This window comes from Neophocaena asiaeorientalis, unplaced genomic scaffold (assembly GCF_003031525.2).
Source record: "Neophocaena asiaeorientalis asiaeorientalis breed wild unplaced genomic scaffold, Neophocaena_asiaeorientalis_V1.1 scaffold204, whole genome shotgun sequence".
Classification (NCBI taxonomy): Eukaryota; Metazoa; Chordata; class Mammalia; order Artiodactyla; family Phocoenidae; genus Neophocaena; species Neophocaena asiaeorientalis.
The window spans coordinates 4,901,161-4,922,009 of record NW_020173922.1 but is presented as its reverse complement, the minus strand read 5'-3'; the positions used below and the strand labels follow the sequence as shown (position 1 = coordinate 4,922,009).

The window sequence follows — 20,849 nt, the reverse complement described above, 5'->3', positions numbered from 1 at the left end:
CGCCCCTCCCCATTTGGCCTCAAGGTCGGCCAGGCCCCCAGGCAGCCCTGGAGCCTCAGAGTCTCTGGCCTTGACCCAGAGCCCTAGCCTGCTCCAGGCTCTCCTAAGGAGGACACTGTCCAGAGAAGCCTTGGGACCCTCTCCTGAGGAGACAGAGGACTGGCTAAGATGATCTTTGACTCTGATTCCAGTTGGGATGGCTGTAAGGGGACACCTCAGGCAGAGTGAGGCAGGCAAACCGCAGGCTCAGGCTTTCTGGGAGCCAGAAGAGGGAGAGCCTCTTCTATGTAACCCTTTCAGCACCACACCCAGGCAGGAGGCAGGACGCTGTCCTTTCTGACAGCCCTTGTCCATTGGCTTGTGCGAGGTGTGCTGGCGGGCAGGGGGGGGGTTCCAGTGTCTGAATTCACCATCACAGGCCTTGAAGAGAAGAGCCAGCTGGTGCTGGCAGCCTGGGCTGTCAGTGTGTGTGGGAGGGGGCGCTACCAGCCACCTGGGACACCCGGGTTTCTCTCTGGCTGCAGGCTGCGCTGGCTGGGAGGGGCTCCTGGGCCACAGACCCCTGCAGCCAGGCACAAATGGTGCTCCATAAACGGTATTCCCCCGGCTGGTGGGATCCCAGGGGGTTGCAGCCAGACCTTCAGGGATGAGGAGGCACCGGCACACTGCCCCTAAGGTCGGGGGCAGGGGCGGGCAGGCTGGTGGGCGCACGAAGCAGTGGAGACAGACTGCAAAAAGCAAGAGTGCTTCTCATTCCGCTGGGCTGGTCAGTGGGCTTCATTTCGGTCCCTCCCTGGGCTGTACTCTCGCTGTCTCCCCACCCCCATGCTGTCCTCAGCCTGGCCCTCGCTGGGGGATCTCTACTCCCCCTCCTCAGTCACGTCTCAGGCCCCCGGCCCAGCTCCATGCCTCTCTCCGGGCGAGGAGGTCGTGGCGCTCTGTTTGGGCGCCGGTCCTGCCTCCCTCGGTGGGCCCCGGGAAGGGTCCAAGGCCAAACCCGGCCGCGCTCAGCCCCGGCAGCCGGAGCGGGCGGGGGTGTGGGTGGTGAAGGCGTTGGGCGCGGGAGGGGAAGAGTTAAGGCTTGGCGCTCCCCTCCCCCGGAGGGTGTGACCGCCTATAAGAAAGGCGCCGCGCTCCGGCACTGGGGCTGCAGGCGGCGGGGGCGCAGCGCGGCTGCGGAGAGCTCAGGCCGTCCCCCTGCCTCCCGTGCCTCGCGCCTCGCATCTCGCGTCGGTCCCATCACCCGGGACCCGGGGCAGAATGTCGGAGTCCAGGAGGAGGGGCCGAGGCCGCGCCAAGAAGCACCGAGAGGGGAGGAAGCTGGAGTTCGAACCCGGGGAGAAAGGTAGGGCACCTCGGCGCACCCAGACACCCCGTTTCCCTGGGAGAAACCTGCCGCCCTCTCACCCGCCCCCAGCGTCTCGCGGGTGAGTCCGGGGCTGTGCGAGGGGTCGCCGAGGTGACAGGCACCGAGGGGCGCGGGTGCCTGCGTGCAAGCGGGTCTCCGCGTATGGGCAGGCAAGGGACTGCGCACTCGGAGCCGGTCGGTGGCTGTGTGCGCCTGTCCCCGGGCCGCCGCGTCCCGACGGAGCGGGCGGGAAAGAGGCGCGACCCGAGCGGACCGACCTGCCGCGAGGGCCCCGCAGCAAGTAGCAAAGTGGGGCCGGGGCGATGACCAAAAGACAGCGGACAGGCAGACGCGGGGCCTGGCCTGGCCGCAGTGCTCAGGGAGCTGTCACTGTCTTCCCGTCCTCAGAGTGTGTTCTGGGCTCGCTGCCACCCATGTGCCACACCTCCATGAGTTCTGCTCAGCCATTGGAGCAAGGGCAGCATTGCCTGCCACCTCCTGAGAAGGGATGCCCTGTCCCGGAGAGCCCCAGGGAGTAGGGAGCCCCTGCTTCAGTGACAGGTATTTCCCTTAGAACTGGACCAGGCATCAGGCAGTTGTCCTCTTTGGTCTTCAGGAGTGACTCCCTTGGTTTCTGGGAGGTGAGAAGTTGCTCTGAGTGAGCAGAGCCTGTGCTGAGACCCACTTTGGTGCCCTCCCTGGGCAGCTGCAGGGGGGAAGGAGGAGGGGGTCTCCATTCAGTGCACTGGCCTTGGGCTTCTCAGGGATGGGCCTAAGGTGTGCAGGTCCTCCCCTCCAGAACTAGGCTTGCACTATTGGGATGCAGTTGGGAAACCTCGGGTTCTCACTTTTTTCTTTTTCAGGCAAGCATTTCGTTAATGCCTATTTGTACTTGTAAGCAGGCCAAGCACGTTCAAATGGTTCATCTCCATTTAATCCTCATAATAATCCTGGGGGTAGGTGGTCCCAGCCCCATTTTACAGAAGGAGCAACTGAGGCTTATTGAGGTTAGAGTCACAAAGTAAGTTCCAGAGATAGGTCTTGGGGCTTCCAATCAGCATTCCTGGACAATGATGCCTATTTTACAGTGTCTCTGTCCCTCACCAAAGTTCCTGCCAGAGCTGCAACATAAAAATGTCTTCAAAAGAGCACTGGACTGGGAGTTGGGAAGCTTCAACTGTGGTTGAGAATTTGGCCAAATTCCTTTCCTTTCCTGAATTTCTGTGTAATGGGAGAGAAGGGGTAGCAAGGTAGCCGGTGAGGTCTCTATTGGGAAGAGCCTAGGAGTTAAACACTGCCTTAAGCCCAGTAGAGAGAAGAAACTAAGGGAATTTTAAAGGCCAGGCTATGTTCTCTTCTTCATAAAGAAAGCCTCTTTGCACATTTCTGCCGGATGAGTGTGTCTAGGAGTCCTCTGTAAGGTAATGGACACTGTGGGTCTGCCCTGACCATACTAATGCGAGGCAACTTAGTCTAGGTTCGTGTAGTGTGGATGACCTCCAATCTGAGACCTGAAGGAATTCAGGGTGCCTATTTTCAGGATCAGAATGCATGGCTTTGGCTCAGTGAGACACCCTCTTCTCCCACCCCACCATACACATCCTAATGTGGGCACCTTGGAAGGCTGGCTAGTTAAGGGCACCCTTCCAATGTCAGGGTTGCAGGAGCTAAGCTGGTAGCAAGCCACATGGACTTCAGCTGGTGAGAATCAATAGTGCCGGGAAACGAGCAGCTGCAGAGGGTAGAGTACGCGTTGGGGCAGAGGTGGAAGAGGGCTATGAGTAGAAGATGCCACGGGCCTCTCAGTGATCTCTTCCAGCATCTTCTACCCCTGTGAGAAAGTCCTTCTTGATGTCTAACTATAATCTTTCCTGCTGTCTTTTCTTCTCTGCTTTCTCTTGTTTCCTGCTTCCCCGTGAGCAGCTCTTCAGAATGCTTCTTTCAGGGAGTTGGCTGATCAGTAGATACCAAACAGACCAAAGGCGTAAGCTAGAGGACTTTTGGAGACCTGGGACACTGTGGAATGGGGGAATCATGGGGGACGATCATGCTCTGAAACAAGATATCAGAAGAAACCATGTCAGTGAGAAGCAACGGTCTTAAATCCCTGCTACGCAACTGGGTGGGTCTGATTTCAAACCTGGTAGGGTGAGTGCTTAAGCCAACAGTGGCCTACAGAGCGGGAGGCCTCCCTCACAGCTGCCCATCTGAGGCTGCAGGGTCCTCCTCTTTTATTGCTCAGAGTGCCCCCACCAGGGAGAACACGGACACTGGGCAGCTGGAGAGGGGTCTTAGCCAGGGCGGAGCCACATTTGGTTGAAAGATTGGGAGGTGCAGACATGGAGAGTGTGAGCAAGTTATCCATTAAAATCTTCAGCTTAGACGGGGGAGGGAATCTGGAAAGTGGGAGGGAGAAAGGAGGGAACATTAATGAATTGGCTCCCCTGTCCCTGACCACACATCCAGCAGCCCCGTCTCCTCCTTGGCAAATAGCAAAAAGGGTACCCCTATACTAAAACCCAGGCCGGCGTGGGGAAACGGGCACAGGGGTGCCGGGGGGGACTGAACTGCAGGTGTGAACTCTGCCCCATGACTCACTGAGAATTCGCAGGGCCAATGCCTGGTATCCCTACTTGGGGCTGGGTCCCCCTCACCCCCCATTTTCCCTTATCCCAGGGGACTGGGGTAGGGGTGGCTGGTTAGCCTTGCCAGCCTTAGCAGCAGTGTTTGGGGGGAGGGGTGGATAATAAACTCACTCACATACCTGGGGTCCAGCCTCTGTGTGGCCCCGGGCACTGCCCTCCCTCTCTCTGGGCCTCAGGAAATGTGCTCTGCTCTCAGCTCTCACCTTCTCCACAGCAACGGCAGAGCCTCAGCCCTCAGGCCCTGTGTCTCTGAGAATCCTGAGAGGAGGAGAGCTATGGGATTAGGGTGGGAGGAAGGGGGAAAGCTGGCCCCAAAGAAACTGATAACCCCTGAAAGTGCTGTGTTGTTTTGAAGAACGACTTTGGAATTTGATTCTAAGTAACTGGCCTTTTCCATGTGCCCCCTGAAAGTCCGGTCAGGGTTTGATGGAAAGTGTCCTTCTGTTGGAGCTCCCATGTGAACTGGACTCTGTGTCTGCCCACAGTAGGGCAGGGGACAGGCTTTGGTCTTCATGGGGATATGAAGGGGGATTAGCATCACTAGCTGAGCGCTCTGGACACATCTCATTTGAATGGGCACAAAAAATCCTTGCAAGGTCTTTCTCTTTCATCTTTCCCATCTCCTGCCTTTGGTGAAGATAGCGCCCAGACTTCTAGGATCAACTCCTGTCTTTAGGCTGTCCGGGGTCAGGTCAGAGGTGGTCACGCGCCTGCCTACGTGTACGTGGCTGAGCCACATCTGGCAGTTGTTTTTGGCAGCCTCTGCCTCTGGCCTTGGCCCCTGGATGACCCTGCTGAGCTGGGTACCTGGAGTGGTCCTCCTGGGCCTCTGGGGCTCAGCCTGTGTCTCACACTCCGCTCCGTCTCCCTGGCACCTCAGGGTTCATTAGGAACAAGAACAGCGAGCAGAGAGTGACTTTGTACTGCCCAGCAGGCTTTCATCCTGAGAGCTCAAAGCAGTTCACACCCCAGGACTTATAGGTCCTCAGCCCAGGTCCCAGACACTCGGCGGTGGGGACGACGGGACAGAGAGCCCTGGCCTTTCCAGATTGGCCCAGCAGTGGGGCTGGGGGCACACAGTGAGTCACCCACTGTGGGGGAATCCAGTGGCCAGTAAGTCTGGGATAGAAGTAAAATTGGACCGAGGGCTTCAGGCTGCAAACAGAGGGGATAGTTTCCTTTAAAAGAGTATGAGCTGGTGGGGCTTCCCTGGTGGCGCAGTGGTTAAGAATCCGCCTGCCAATGCAGGGGACACGGGTTCGATCCCTGGTCCCGGGAAGATCCCACATGCCGCGGAGCAAGTAAGCCCATGCGCCACAACTACTGAGCCTGCCCTCGAGACCCCGAAAGCCACAACTACTGAGCCCATGTGCCACAACTATTGAAGCCCGCACGCCTAGAGCCCGTGCTCTGCAACAAGAGAAGCCACCACAGTGAGAAGCTCGCGCACCAAAAAGAAGAGTAACTCCCACTCTCTGCGACTAGAGAGAAGAAGCCCGCATGAAGCGACGAAGACCCAACGCAGCCAAGAATAAATAAATAAATTTATAAAAGAAAAAAAGAGTATGAGCTGGGCCCTTCCTTCCCTCAGGCCCTCTGGCCCCTGTGGGTTCTATGAGCCGCTGGAGGAAGAAGCAGCAGCTTCTTGGGAAGCAGAAGCCCTTGGACTCGGATATTGACGAGAATGCCTAAGTGATCCCCACTTCTGCCCTCTGCCCTTGGTGCTGGGAGCTTCAGGGCCAAGTCAGGCCAGCCCTGACCTTAAGGTGCCAGAGTGAGGAGTGTATGGAGGAAAAGGTGCTAGCCCAGCACTGGCAGGCCCTAGCCCTGGCCTCGGGTGGGCTTCCCAGCATGGCTACCCATGCCTGGTTGTCAGCCCCACTCCCCCTTCTAAGTCTCCTCTGCATCCGAGCCCACAAGGCTGGCCTGACGAACAGTTGGCATAGGGAAGAGAAGGGTTATTTTTAAATACTGGCAAAGCGCTGCCCAAACTTCAGACCTGGGGTCCGTCAGAACCATGTGCCCACTGTGTTTCCCACCGTGCCTGAGCCTGTAGCTCACCGTTTATAACTTAGCAGGGGACAGTGCCGCGTATGCTCTCTGTCTTCTCCAGCCCAGCCCTGGCCTAGCCATCCATCCATTCACCAAGACTTCCAGGTCGTGGCCACGTGGGAACTATACACACTGCACGTGCTCTCATTCACTATAGTGTATTCAGTTCTGCAAACATTCATTGAGCGCCTCCTATGCAAATAAATCTGCAAACGTTCATCGAGCTCCTCCTATGCAAATAAATCGCAGCTCCTGCCCTCGAGAAGCTCAGACAGATCCTTACAAAATACCTGTGATTGCAGCCAAGTGTAAAGTCAGAGATCTGTATGTGATGAGGTATGGAATGAAGAGGAAAGGAATGATTTGTTCTCCTGGGAGGGTGTAGAGGAGGCTTCTGAGAGGGGTGACATTTGAGCTGAGCCTGGATGGTGAGTAGGAATTCACCAGAGTGAGAAAGCGCCTTCCGAGAGGTAGGAACGTTCCATACCCAACCTGCTTGGGGCTGGGGGGTGGGAGAGGAGCAGGGAGAAAGGAGGCAGCTATCGTTTACTGAGCACTTACTACATGTCAGTCCTGGTTCTATAAAATAGAGATACTATTTTATCATCCCCACTTTACAGATAAGAAAACTGAGGCAGGGAGAGAGTCCACGACTGGCCTGTGATCCAGCATGACTTAATGGCAGCATGGGATCTTAGGCTCAGGTCTGCCCCCTCCACCCTGCCTCTCCATGCACATTCCACCTGGCTCCAGGCTCTTCCACAGTCCGTGCCTCTCAAGACAAACCAGTGAAGGGCATAGGATGCTCTGTTGGTCCACTTGTTGGAGCAGGTCCTTCCCATCCCACAACTGGTCAGATATTTACTTCCTGGGCTCTTGGGCAGGGTTTAAGGATACAGAGATGGGCAGGTTGTGTCCCTGCCCTCACAAGGAGCTTGCAGTGTGACTGTGGCAGTAAGGTGTGAATAGGAACTGTGGAGCACTGACAGCGGGGCAGCCCAAGGCCCTGAGGCTGTACCGACAGGCAGGAGGAGCTCCTGGGAAGCCTGAAGTTATTATGGTCAGTAGTCTAAGCAGAAACCAAGCTCAGGATCCAGAGTCCAGTGAGATCTAGCACCAGTCTGGGTAGTTTTCTGGTCCTATGGAACCCCTTGTGCAAAAGGTGAATGTTTCAACCAGTGGGAACCTGGTTTAAAGCATAAACTTGGAACTTGCTAGTAATGCAAATTCTTGGGCCCCATCCCTGACCTTCTAATCAGAAACCATGGGGATGGGGGCCAGCAGTTTTAGCAAGCCCTCTGGTTGACTGTGATGCGTGCTGAAGCATGAGAACCACTGGTTAAGCTGTGGCCCAGCCTCCCAGGGCAGAGCCCTGCAGAGGGCATGCCAGCCCCACGGCACCTGTGCCAGGCATCATGCTTGGGGGCTGTCAGGGGAATGGGGTCGCCACCTTGTGGGCTGAGAGAGATGGGGACAGACCTAGAGCTGCTAGGTCGAGCCTGGCAAGGGCTGACACAGAGTGGCAAGAAGAAAGACTCATTCCCATCAGAGGAATCTGGGCAGGCTTTCTGGAGGAGATGGGGTTGAGGTAGACCTTGGCGAAAGGAAGCACTGTGCTGGAGAGATCTAAAGAGGCTTGGCATTCCAGCTGAGGAAACCACGTGAGCAAAAGGGGGCAACAGAGGTTGTTTGGGAAATAAAGTGCAATCCCAAAGATACACTGCTGAACATGGTGTGTAGGAGGGAGAGATCAACAGGGCCAAACAGGTTTTCTGAGCGTCAGGCTGGTGAGTTTAGACTTCTCTGAAACAGCACGGAGTGAAGTGTTCTGAGCAGGAGGCTGACCTGGTCTCCCAGAGCCGCTCTTGAGGCATCGTCAGCCACCACCAGTTTGTGGCAGGATGGGCAAGGGGAGGCCACGGCCAGGGCTCCTTCGACAGTCCCAGCCGATTAGTCAGGATGTGTGTATGGTGATGGGTGGGTACAGGGGGGCGTGAGCTTTGCCTTGGGATAGCTGGCAGCACTTTCGAAGGATTCTGGAGGTTCGGGCCTGGCCAAAGGTCGGCGACTTCTAGCCCAGTCAGGCAAGGCTGGATCTGAGCTCATGGGCCAGGCCCTTCACGGTACAGGTGGGCAAAGTGAGGCCCAGAGAAGTTCACACACCACAAGGTAAAGGGTTTGGCAGCTACCGGGCAAGAAGGAGAGCAACAGCTTCCTGAGACACTGCCCCCTCCCGCCGACCACGGAGCCTCGGGTCTCAGTTCCCCGAGTGCACTGTGGTCTCCTGCCCTGGTCCTTTGAACCCTTTGCCTGGAACACTGTCTCCCTCCTCTTGGCCAACTCCTGTCACCCTTCAGGCCCAGCACAGGCTCTGTTCCCTCCGCAGAGCCCTCCCTGGCCCTCAGGGTGAGGAGGGAGGCTGAGGTGTATGGTCTGTGCCCTCACATCACCCAGCACCTCCCCATCACAGTACCGACCCCACTGTGTGGGCAATACCCCGCTCAGCTGGAATCCCCACCAGGGAGACCGTGTCACGTGACCCTCAGTACCCAACATGTCCTGAGTGCCCGGTACATGCTTGAGCGAATGAATGACAGAGGCCGTTATCAAGCTCTTTCACCCCTCTACACAGACGCCTGTGGCCCGTTCTCGTATTTGAAGAAGAGCAGTCTCGTGGGAAGAGGCTGCCCTGGCTGAGCTTCCTGCCCACGGCCAGGGGCCCCTCAGCTGTCGAGCAGCCCGGTGGGCTGAGCAAGGGTAGTCCTTCAGGGAGGCCCCAATTGTACCATCAGCTCTGCTGTCTTGGGGCAGATGCCTGTTTTGGCTGAGGGGGAAGGAAAGGAGAGTTGCGGAGGAGTGTTGGGTGGGAAAGGGCCCTGGGATTAGCCGTCAAGGGACCCCACCCTCCCCTGAATGCTCGCAGCAGTCTTGACCTGGGCCACTGTGAGGCACCCATCAGTCACAGCCCAGCTTTACATCACTTATTTGTTCAGCCAGTGATCAGTGAGCGCCTGCTCAGTGCCAGACACCAGGAGTATGGCTGTGCTCCCACACATCCCCTCCCTGAGGGTCCCACAGTCTAGAAAGATAAGAACCCACTTTGCTCTGAGGTGGAAAGCCCAAAGTAGGGCAGGTGAAATGCTCAGGGAGTCTGTGCAAGGCAGAGGTTGCTCCTGGCTCGGTGGCTTAGAGAAGGCCATGCCATCTGAGGTGATCTCGAGGGATTTAGATGAATAAGAAGGGCCAGTTGTTGAGCTGTCTCTCTGTTCCAGGCACTGTGCTAAGTTCTTGACATACATTATCCCCATCTAATTCTCACCACAATCTTAAGAGGCGGGTGAGATTGTTCCTGTTTTACAGACAAGGGACTAAAGGCTCAGAGAGGTTAAGTAACTTGTCTAGTTATACAAGACACTGGGCAGAGCCAGAATGCAAGCCGAGACTGGTCTGACCCCCAGCCTGTGTGTCTGACACTCTCAACTGTGCTTCTGTGGGGAAAGACATGGTGGCGGAGCATATGAGCAGAGGGCACGGAGGCAGGCAGAATACAGAACAGGCACACTTGGGGATCAGCCTGTGATTTGGTTTGCCTGGAATATAGAATTCCTGAAGGGAACTGGTAGGGGAAAAGGCAGAGAGCTGTGTTTGGGAAGGGGCCATTCACTGACCAAGCAAGCGTCCCCTGAGGACCCTGGCTGCCAGCCAAGGAAGGCCCGTAGCCTTCCTTCTACAGACATCATGGAGCCCAAGGAGGGTTTCTGAATGTCGGAGAGGCACACAGAGGTGAATCTTCCCAGAGTGGTACTCTGGGCTGGGGGACCAATATAGCCTAAACCAGGGCCTGGCAGACGATGGAGGCTTAGGAGGGTGAGGCTTGGTGGAAGGTGATTGGTCTCCACCTTTGGGGAGAGGCACAGAGTTGTCACAGATGACAAGGTGACTGAAAGTGGGAACTCAGGAGAAAGAGCAGTCTTGGGAGAGAAGATGGAGAAACTGGTTTTCCCCCGTGCTGTTCGTGAGCTACTGACTGCCGATCCAGACAGTGATTTGTTTTAGGGTGAGTTCTTTCCAGCCCCCCGTCTCACTAGCCTGGACCACAAAGACCACAACTCAGCCCTCCCAGACTCCAGAGTGCTTAGGCCAGGACTCTCCAAGGATAACTTGTAGGGAGGGTGACCAGGCCTCTGGCAACGTGGGGGACCCCAGAACCCACTGAGGTATCTGCATTTGGTGAGCACGTAGGCCTGTATCCTTACCTGTATCAGGCCTGCTAAGACTTTTTCCCCTGAAACCCAACATTTCTTTGAATTCTTGTATTTTTATTTTATCTTAAAAATCCACAGGAACTTGCAAGTGTACTCCACCATAGATCTGTTTGTTTTAATACAAAGGTGCTGCTTTTCCTTACTAATGAGCTTGGCAAACCCTTCAGAAAGAGGCCCTGAGGTCATCCTGTGGCTTTGCCTGCATCCCAGGTTGAGAAGCCAGTCTTGTCTGGTGTATAAGGTGCCTCCCCTTTTCCCACCCCCACTTCATTTTCCGCTGACCTAGAGCTTCAGGAACAACTTTCTCCAACCAGGCTGATGAGGTGGGAAGTGCAGACCTGTCCCAAAGGGGAAAGGGTCTCTAGGATTCCCCTCCTCAGCTCTCTTTCTCTCTGGGTTCCTTGAACAAGGGGTAGCCTAGTCCATCAGCAGCAGGCCTTCTCCAGAGGGTTCTCCGAGGCCAGGGCCCATCCTTGCCCAGTGAGGAGCTTAAACAGAGTTGGGCAAATGGTAATGGCCTTGCAGGACGGTCATCTCTGTTGTCCCTACCTCTACCTCCAGCAGCCAAAGAGATGCTAATCTCTTCCATCCCTCCATAGAGAGCTTTCTCTTGCCCCATTCCTCTAAAATAGGCAGAGTGTGGTTTATAGATGAGTCAGCTGAGGCGCAGAAAGGCTAAACTACTTACTTAAGGGCGGACAGTTGGAAAATTGGGAGACCAGGACAAAGACCTGAACTACCGTGTCCTCGGTTACCGCTCTTTCCTCTGCTATGCACGGCTTCCTCTGTGCCAACTCTAGGTGTCTGCGGTCTGTGCCCCCGAGCACTGGTAAGAACCAGGGAGCCGTATGCCACCCCAGCAACTGGTGCCCCTGCTCTGTGAACCTGTGCAGTCTCCCCAGACATAGGTGACATCCCCTGCAGTCCCCCATCTCTGCTGCTCGTGTCCCCATGTCTCAGCCCTGAACCTAGGTGAGGAACTGTGGCGTAGACCTGCCTGACTCCCGGGGCTGGGCATCTCTGTCTCGGGAGGGTCCCGAGGCGGTAGTGTTTCTGTCAGGCCGTTGGGCTCCTGGCAGAGGGGGCTGGGGGAAGGGAGGGGCATAGTGTTGGCCCTGGTGGTCAAGACAGGCCTGTTCTTGCCCTGCCCTCACACTGTAGGGTTGGGTGTCGGTGGATGGGTGCTTCTGGATGGGCAGGCGAGGCTTTAAGGCAGGAACCATCTCAGTTGTTCTTGGAGCTGCCAAGCTTTGTGTCCTCCTCCTTCCTCCCTTCCCCTCTCTTCACCCACGCCCCTGGACCAGCGTCTGCTCTCTCTAGCTCCCATCCCCAGCCAGCCCTGGCCCCTCTTCTCTACCTTGTAGCTGAGGTGTCAGGCACCTGGCCTGTTGAGCTAAGAGCCCATTAGGTCTGGGCTGGCTTTCACTCCACTCCCAGCCTCAGTGGAGCCCATGGCAGCGGCCACGTTGTCTTGCTTATTAGCACCATATCCCTGATGGCTGGTAGGTGGCTGGCACATCATAGGGACTGAGGTGGGTATTTGTTGGATGGTGTGAGAAGCAGGCAAGGCAAGCCCAGGCACCAGGCTGGGCCTGGTTGGCTGAGGAAAGGTGGCTCAGGGAAAGCCAAGAGGCCCAGCAGGGACACACTCCCTTTGGGAGGCCTGGCCTGTGGGTATCAAATGGCTTTTCTGCAGGCTCCTGGGAGGATACCTGAGGGCGGGTTTCAGAGTAGGCCCTCTGTGCTCACTTAAGCCAGCTGTGTTTTTAGTTGTTGTTGTTTCTTCTTTCTTTCTCATTTGAACTTGGAGTCTGTAATTAACCTCCCAGAGGTCGCGGTCACTTCTGGGTGGGGGAGGGGTGGGGAGGGGGCTGGCCCACAGCCCATCAGCAGCAGGACAGTGGGAGACTTTGATGCCAGGCAGGCTGGCCGCATTGTCTCCAGGTATTGCCCTGCAAAGGGGACTGCTCAGCCTTAGTCATGAGGTGGGGACCATTAACCCTTTTAGGAGTCCGCTGCCCCTGCGCCCTGGTTGTCGGGAGGGAGGCTGGGCCTGGTCCGCCTGGCTGGGCTGCCTGGCCCTGTCCCAGGCGTCCGTCTTGCTCTCAGATCTCTGCAGGCTCCGCACCCACCGCCCACTGCCGAGAGGAATGAGGTCAAGTTGCTGGCAGCGGCGGTACTGCCTGGCCTCGGGGCTGGGATGTGGGAAAGGAGCAGCCCTGGTTGTTCTTACTGTTGTTGTTCTCTTCAGTGAGGTGCTTTCTGGGGATTCCCTGCCACACAGATGCGGGCCAGGTGCCCCGGCTTGGCATCGGGTGATGAGAAGGCAGAAGCCCCCAGATCAACCATGGCCCGACTCGTGGCAACTGAGATGTGTCTTAAGGTTTTACGGGATCCCTTATCAAGGGAGATCTTTTTGTGGAGACCTGGGTCATCCCTGAGAGACTTTCCTCTTGTTGTTAGAAAGCTGCCAAAAGAGCTGTGCCCACACGCCCACACCCCTACCCCAGAGAGCTTAGGTGGGCCCTAAGCAGCAGGACTGGGATGGGAACGGGACGAAGTGACCTCTCAAGGAGGATGGGAGCTCAGTAGACAGGGCTTGGTCTGAGGAGACACTAGAGGTGGTGAAGGGCGGGCTGAACAACACCCTAGGGCCACCTAGGCCATCAACTTGCTGTCTGCCCCAGCACCCGGGGTGGGGGGGGGAAGCAGCAGCCCCGGGGAAGCAGGGAATTGGGAATCTCCACCCCCTTCTTTTGAACACAGATCTTCCTCTTGCTTCTACCTGATGCCTCTCGTCTGTCCGCTGTCCTGTGTGCTGGGCCTTTAGGGTGCCCTCTCTGTGTGGGGAAATAAGCACAGACCTTCAGGACTGTGAGCCCTCCCTTTGGCTGCAAAGCTGAATTTATAGAGAAGTTTATGGCCATATTGTTAACATTAGCAGAACGTTGGAGACAACTGAACAAGTTCCTCTGAACAACAGAATATTATGCAGCCTTTAAAATGATTTAGACCTGTATTTCTAGATTTGGGGAAATGTCTTCATAATATGTTAACCAAGAAAAGTAGGCTATGAAACGTTTTCAAGAGAAGAGTCTTGCAGGAAGTATTTGAAAATGTTGACAGTGGTTTTCTCTCTGGTGGTAATTGAATGGATTTAAATGTGCTTTTCTTTTTCCTTACTTGCACTGTGCATTTTTTTTTAAATAAAGTTATTTATTTATTTATTTTATCTTTGGCTGAGTTGGGTCTTCGTTGCTGCGCGCAGGCTTTCTCTAGTTGTGGCAAGCGGGGGCTACTCTTCGTTGCGGTGCGCGGGCTTCTCACTGCGGTGGCTTCTCTTGTTGCTGAGCACGGGCTCTAGACGCACGGGCTTCAGTAGTTGTGGCACGTGGCCTCAGTAGTTGTGGCTCACGGGCTCTAGGGTGCAGGCTCAGTAGTTGTGGCACACGGGCTTAGTTGCTCCACGGTTTGTGGGATATTCCCAGACCAGGGCTCGAAGCCATGTCCCCTGCGTTGGCAGGTGGATTCTTAACCACTGTGCCGCCAGGGAAGCCCACACTGTGCAATTTTTCTACATCAAGAATGTATTTTTTATGTAACAAAACAATAACAGAGAGGAACAAGCTAAGCTCCTTGGTGGGTAGGAGTGGTTGCTCCATACAGGGCTAGATCATTTCTGTCTGGGACAGCACGGGACATGGCACATAGTAGCACTTAGTAAACACAGGTTTGACTGACTAGGGGCTGAGAGCCTACCCACTGGGTTACTTCAGCTCTTGTGCTGACAGACCCCATCCACCCCAGGAAGACTGTGTCTCTGCTTGGTTCAGCTCTGACCCCAAGACACTCTAGGGACACGGTACAGTGGTCTCCATACCTCACACTAGCATTGCATTCTGGGCCCTGGGCTATAAAAATGACCCAGACAATACTGGACCTGGCTCAGAGATGGTGCCCAGGCTGGGGCTAGAGCTGGCCCACTCATGTCTGAGGCCTGGTAAGCTCTATCTTCAGCTCCTCAAAGTCTGCTGTGTCAGCAGCCTCTTAGCCTTGTCCCAGGTGTTCCCAGGGTCTGGTACTGAATCCAATGGGATGCAGTGGGAGAAGCAACGGTGGCTCAGGATAAGAACGAGCTTAAAATGCAGAAAGTAAAGTAAGATCAAGTCATTCCCCGACTTATAAGCCTCTGATACCTCCCATCACATCTACAAAACTCCAGGGCCATCTTGCGCAGGTTGTCCACACTCCTCACTGCAGAAAGCCTGACAGGGCTCCAGGCCCAGGAGTGAGGGTACAGAGGTCCTCTGGGCAGTGTTCCCAGTGCCACCTGCGGGATGTTCTTCCTGGGCTGCCGCTCCTCTCTCCAAGGGACTTGCTTGAAGTAAAAAATGCAGCCTGTTCGCGGGGTCCCATTCCTTTTCAAAACACACATCCTTGGCTTTCAAAGAGCCGTGAACCAAGGTATCTGTGAACAGGGACCAGGACTGGATGCTGCTAGAGCAGGAGACATAGGCTTTCAGTATCTCAGATGATGCTCGTGAGGAACTGTTAAGAGACAGAAAAGAAGACTCTTCGTAAAGAACACAGCATGATTGAAATGTATGGTGGTTTTTATTGCCATCCTTTAGCCCAGTGCTGTCTAACAGGAATATAATGCGATCCACATATGTAATTTAAAGTTTTCTAGTAAGCACATAAAAAGTGGCGGGGGGAGGCAAAACAAACCCAGACTTTTCGTCCTAGCTCACACAGCCTCATGTCAGTCACCTGGGCCTACTTCTCCAGGCTCCCCTGCCTTCCAGAATCTTCTAGCCACCTGGGCCTCTTTTATCCCTTGAACTCACCAAGCTCATTCACCCCTCAAGGCCTTTATCCAGGAGCTTATTACTGCCTCATATTTCCTGAGATTGTTTGCTATTATCTACTCTCCTCACTCTAATGCAGGCTCCCAAGAGCAGGAAGTTTATCTGCCTTGTTCACCACTGTACATGCAGGGCCCGGAACAGTGCCTGGTATATAGTAGGGTGAATGAATGGGGGAAAAGTGAACTGGATGGGGTTGTTCTGAAGTGAGTGGACTGTCACTCGGGTCAGGTCACACAAGGTTCTCACTAGATGGGGTGGCTCCTTGTCATCTGAAATGCTGTCCTGGGTTTCCCGTTGGTGGCAGGGAACGACCTTGAAGCCCCCAGTTCCTCGGGCCTTCTGAACTGGGGTCATGTCTGCTGTTTCTGGGTCATTCTCTGTGTAACCATTACCACCACCATTAAGCAGTGGCCTCGGGCTCAGGGCACAGGGCGCCAGGACTTGTCAGGAAGCACCACCTCCTCCCACCAGGTATTCCACCACCCCCACCCTGGCTCATTGGGAGGAAGGGAGCCTGGGTTGGGGAGGGTGGGGTCAGGGGTCTCCCTAACCTCAGAACTTCAGGGAAGGTCAACACTCTCCAAGCAGGGGAAGGAGGCACCTTAGGACTTGAGAAGAGCTCTCTGTGTCCCCAGTTCACGAGGAGGGGGAGGAGCCTAGTTGCAGGTCACCAGGTGACCAAGAGGTTAGATCACTGGGTGTCAACCCAACATTGGAGCAAAGCCGCCTGTGAAGGTGTGTTCAGCTTGCAGCCAGCTGTCAAGCTCTACACTTACATTATGTGCTCTTGTCTAGAGTATGTTACATATTTATTATATATTTTTAAAACCCACATACCTGGACCCATCCTCACAGGTCCTGCTTCAGAATGTCCAGAACAATGTCCCTGGCACTGACACACTTTTTAAAGCTTCCCATATGGTTCTCATTAGCATCTAGGGTTGATAACTATTGATAAGGAGTGACGGGCCCCGAGAGCAAGCAGACGGAGGACAGTGGGGTGTAGGTAAGGGAGAAGGATGCTGAGGCAGAGCTTCAATCACACTAGAATAATTAAGTTCCAGAAAGTCCCACAGATTGATAGGTCGATATACATAAAACCTCCGAGTGTCAAAAAAAAAAAAAAAAACCCAAAACAATAAACCAGCATTTAAAAATGTAAGAAGCAGGTAATTGGGGAAAAACATTGTAGCAAAAGGTGAATAGCCTTACTATTTATAAAGAACGCTTACAGATCAGTAAGAAGATGAGCACCCAGTAGAAAAACAAGAGTACAGACAAGAACAGGCAATTCAAAAAGAAGAAATACAATGAGCCAATACACTTATGAAAAGCGGTCAGCCTCACCAGGTATCAAATAAGTGCAAATGAAAACAACAAAGAGGCATTACCTTTTGCCTAGCTAATTGGCAGAGATTAAATACATGATAATACCTCATGTTGGTGAGGGTGTGGAAAAAACAGGCACCATCGTTCACTGGTGGGAGTGCAAATTGGTGCAACCTTTCCAGAACGCAGTTTGGCAACGTGTAAAGCTGAGGAAAATTGCACACCTTTCTGGTGCAGCAATTCCACTTTTAGGAAGATTGCCTTAGGAAATAATCGTGGATAATAATAACAGTAATAGCTAACCTTTATTAAATGCTCTGTGCGTGCCAGAGCTCTACATCCCTTATCTCATATAATCCTCAGTCATCATCCCATGAGGTAGGAGCTGTTTTTAATCACCTGTGTTTTACAGATGAGGAAGCTGAGGCACAGAAGGATTAAGGCAATAGCCTGAGGACATAGAACTAACAAATAGCAAAGCCTGGGTTTGAATACAGGCAGTCTGAGTCAGGAGCCTCACTGCCCTTACAGCAGTATACACTGGATATGTGCAAAGGTTGGTGTGCACTGGATATATACACTGGATGAAGCTGCAAGGGTGTTCCTCTGGGCTTGTCTGTGATGGGGTGTGGTGAGGCAGGGGAGAATGTATGCTGAATGCTCCACAGTAGGAATTGGTTACATAAGTTCTGATTCACCCATTCAGGAATATTATGCAACCCTAAAAATGGTGCTATAGGGAAAAAATGTGTGTGTAAATACTAGGGGTTTTTGTTTATGCTTAAAAGGTCTCTGAAAGGATATAAAAGGAACTGATAAAATTGATTGCCTTCTAGAAAGGCGACTGTGTGGCCTTGGTCAGAAGTTAGAGGGAGATCTGTTTTTTAAGCCATATACCCCTTTTCACTTCTTGACTTTTGAATCATGTGAATATATTCTCTATTAAAATATTTATATATCTATAAATATATACACACATAAGTTGTTATGTTATAGAATTTATTCCAGATAATAGCATTTCAAGGAAATAAAGTCAAGGGTTTCCCAACAAAGCTCCAAGACCCTTACTTGGGGAATCATACTGAAGTCAATGAAGACACTTCTTTAATGTTTACCCACATGTTTCCCAAACTGATTTGCTCGTGGAACCGTTTTCTTAAGTAGTATCTATTATCCTCTTTCTGGATATGCCTGTCTTATAGAAGTCACTTTGCAAAATGTTATTAATAGTTAATGCCAAGGTGAAAGGCTTACAGTGTTTCATTACATGAAAGAAACATGTTACTGGCACGGATCCCACTTTGTTTAAAAATAGATGTGTAGGTGCATATGTGTGTGTGTGTGTGTGTGTGTGTGTGTGTGTGTGTGTGTGTGTTTTAAATACTGGTAAGTACTAGGATAATGGATGATTTTATTTTCTTTTATCCATTTGTATTTTCGAATTTTCTAAAATGAACAAAATCATTTCACAAGCACCATTTTTTTGAATCTGTGTACTATATTTTTTAAGGCTTTGGGAGCACTTTCTCTCCATGCTCCCTCTACCCCTGTACCCCACGCTCATCTACTCCCTACTAAAAGCAGCATCCCAGGGTTAGGTTCAGTGAGGGGCCCCTGTAGCCAGGCCCTCTCACCTGTCTTTATCCAGAGCCAGCTTGAGCTGTGACTCTGAACTGGTGGGAGAAGGACCAATGGCCTAGACAGGGTCAGTCAGTCCCCAGACAACTCTCTGGCCCCAGCAGACCCTCCCTTCAACCAGTTTCTCTGTTCCTCAAAGAGAGCCATTGAGGCTGCAAAAGCAGACACCGGCCTGCTACAAGCCTGACACACTGCAAATCCAGATACCTGGGCTCTGTGGCTGCCTGGCTGGGTGACCTTGGCCAAGTTTCTTAACCTGAGTCTCATCTTCACCCTTTATGTTAGCATGACACTTGCCTTACAGAGCTCGGTGACCAAAGGAGAGCACACACAAAGGCACCGAGTATCCTTTACAGGGCTGTCCCAGTGGAAATTATCACACACCCCAGCAGGGAGCAGGGACTTGCCATCACTGTCCTAAGAACAGAGTACTTTTTCCTTTTCTTTTTTTAGGTTGTTAGAGGGAGGGGGGCAAGGAGATGAAACATGGGAGACCAGGGCAGGTGGAAATAGAATGGTGTTCAAGAAAAATGGGAGAAACCTCTTAGCTTGGCATTTGCAGCCCTGCAGCCCTGTGCCCACCAGTGTAGCCCCAGGCCCCATCCCCCACACAGCCACACCACTTCACCCGTTCAGGGCAGCTCACCTTGCTGACCACGTGCGATTCTGATAAACCACAGCCTGGGCCACCTCCCTCCCTTCTAGCTCCCCCATCCTTTAGCTCTCAGCTGAGTTAGCTCCTCCCCCAGTCTAGGTTGGGGACACGCCTCTGGGCTTCAGCACCCCCAGGCCTCCATAAACCACGCTGTGATGTCAATGCCAGCTTCCAGCTCCTCTGCTAGACTGAACTTCCTGAGGGCAGGAGCTGTGTCTGTCATTTTGGTCCACTTGTGTCCTCTGGGCTCAGCATAGGCCTGGGGGTCTGGGACAGGAATTAGATCATGAGCACTGAAGTCAAGGAGACCTGGGTTTGAATTCCAGTTCGAGCCCCTTGGGGAGGTGACTTCACCACTCTGAGCCTCAGTTTTCCCCATCTGTAAATGGGTTTAATCATTGCAATGAACTCACGGGGTGATTTTCATCAGCTAATGTGTATCAAGCTCTGAGTACCATTCCAGGCATGAAGGAAAACTCTCCATAGGCGGTACCCACACTGACATCAACGCAGACCCTCTGTGAAGGCTTGTTGATTTGAACTAGGAAATGACACCAGGAGGGGTGGCTCCCCAGGCTCACCCTCTTCCCCACCCCCCAAGGACAGTGGCCCTTCCTCTGCTGCGCATGCTTGGCGCTGCCCCACCACCAACACGCTCACCTCCTGCCTTGTATCCCCACAGCCACCCGGCCCAAGCTGAAGAAGATGAAGAGCCAGACGGGACAGGTGGGTGAGAAGCAATCACTGAAGTGTGAGGCAGCAGCTGGTAACCCCCAGCCCTCCTACCGCTGGTTCAAGGACGGCAAGGAGCTCAACCGCAGCCGCGACATTCGCATCAAGTACGGCAATGGCAGGTGAGCGACATCCCTCCCTCCATCCACCCAGCCACCCCCCACCCCATCCTTCCTCAGAAGGAGGGGCCTGAGCCGGGAAGAGCCCAGGGTTGTTCCCCCAGATCCACCTGTGGAACCAGTTCCAGTCCCCCCTCTTTTGTGGCGCCCAGTTTCTCCTTGCAGCTCCAGCCCCTCTGGTGATGCTGCCCCAGCGTCTTGCAGACGACGGTACCTGCTTAATTAATGTCCCTGGATGGTTGAAGGCAATTTGATTGTCCAAATCAGCTTTAACTGTGGAGTCCCATCTTGGGCATAAAACTTCTCAAAGGACCTGCCACAGGGTCGGAAAGCCCACTATTGGGCAGTTTTTGGTGAAGGACCCTGACTCTGGATTGTGTCTGGGAGGGCACGTGCGATGATGGGCTGGTTCCTCAGCTCAGCAAGCTGGCACTGGGCAGACAGCCAGGTGAGGGAAAGGCACATGGCTTTGACTGGTGTTGAAGGAGTCTGTATCTCAGACAGTTCCCCTGTGACATGGAAATTGACTTTAGTCTTTGAGTCAGTGCTCCAGGGAAGAGAATCTGAAGCTCTAGAGTCTCTGGGCTGTGGAAGGTGGCCTCTCTTCCATCTTGGATTGGCCAGACAGGGGGCTCCAGGCACCAGAGAAGTCAGACGTCCAAGGGCAGCCCCTCACCTCTCTCCTGAGGGGCTGTGAGAAGGCAGGACAAGCCTGACGTCTGTTCTGCGGGCCCTGAGGGCCCTGTGGACTTCCCTCTCTGGCTGAGGCACGCCCCCGCCTTTCCTGCCCCTCCAGAGGAGCTATCATTTCCTCCTCACCCCTGCAAAATGCAAATGAAGGTGACGTTAGAGGACCCTCCAACCTGTCCGACAACAGAAAGTGATGGAAAAAGGGTCTGGGCTCAGGCTGATCCTGGTTTGTCAGGTGACCCCGGATGTACACATCCTACCCTCAGGCCTTAGTCTCCGAAACCTGTGGAAGAGGAAGTGGGGGTCAGGGGTCTGGGCAGGGCTTCCAGTTTTCTGACTCTCTCTCTGTGAACAGGGAGCAAAGACAGGACTGGTCACCCTGGAAAGTGGTCCAGGCAGAAAACAGAAAGTAATTTAAGAGGATTTGGTGCAGATCAAAGGTTTATGGCTGAAAGAACACTGCTTCCTCAGGGAACTTGGGAGGGGGGTCTGGGGTGTCACCAGTCTA

General features: G+C 53.8%; 1 protein-coding gene across 5 annotated transcripts in view; it reads left to right on the top strand.

Moving 5' to 3' along the window:
- NRG2 (neuregulin 2) overlaps positions 1-20,849 on the top strand; it is a 180,434-nt gene that overhangs the window by 123,934 nt on the left and 35,651 nt on the right. For all 5 annotated transcript variants that reach the window (XM_024752396.1, XM_024752395.1, XM_024752394.1 and 2 more), the window contains exon 2: positions 19,483-19,654. In XM_024752396.1, the coding sequence (XP_024608164.1) occupies positions 19,483-19,654 (172 nt within the window). The remainder of the gene's footprint in view (positions 1-19,482; positions 19,655-20,849) is intronic.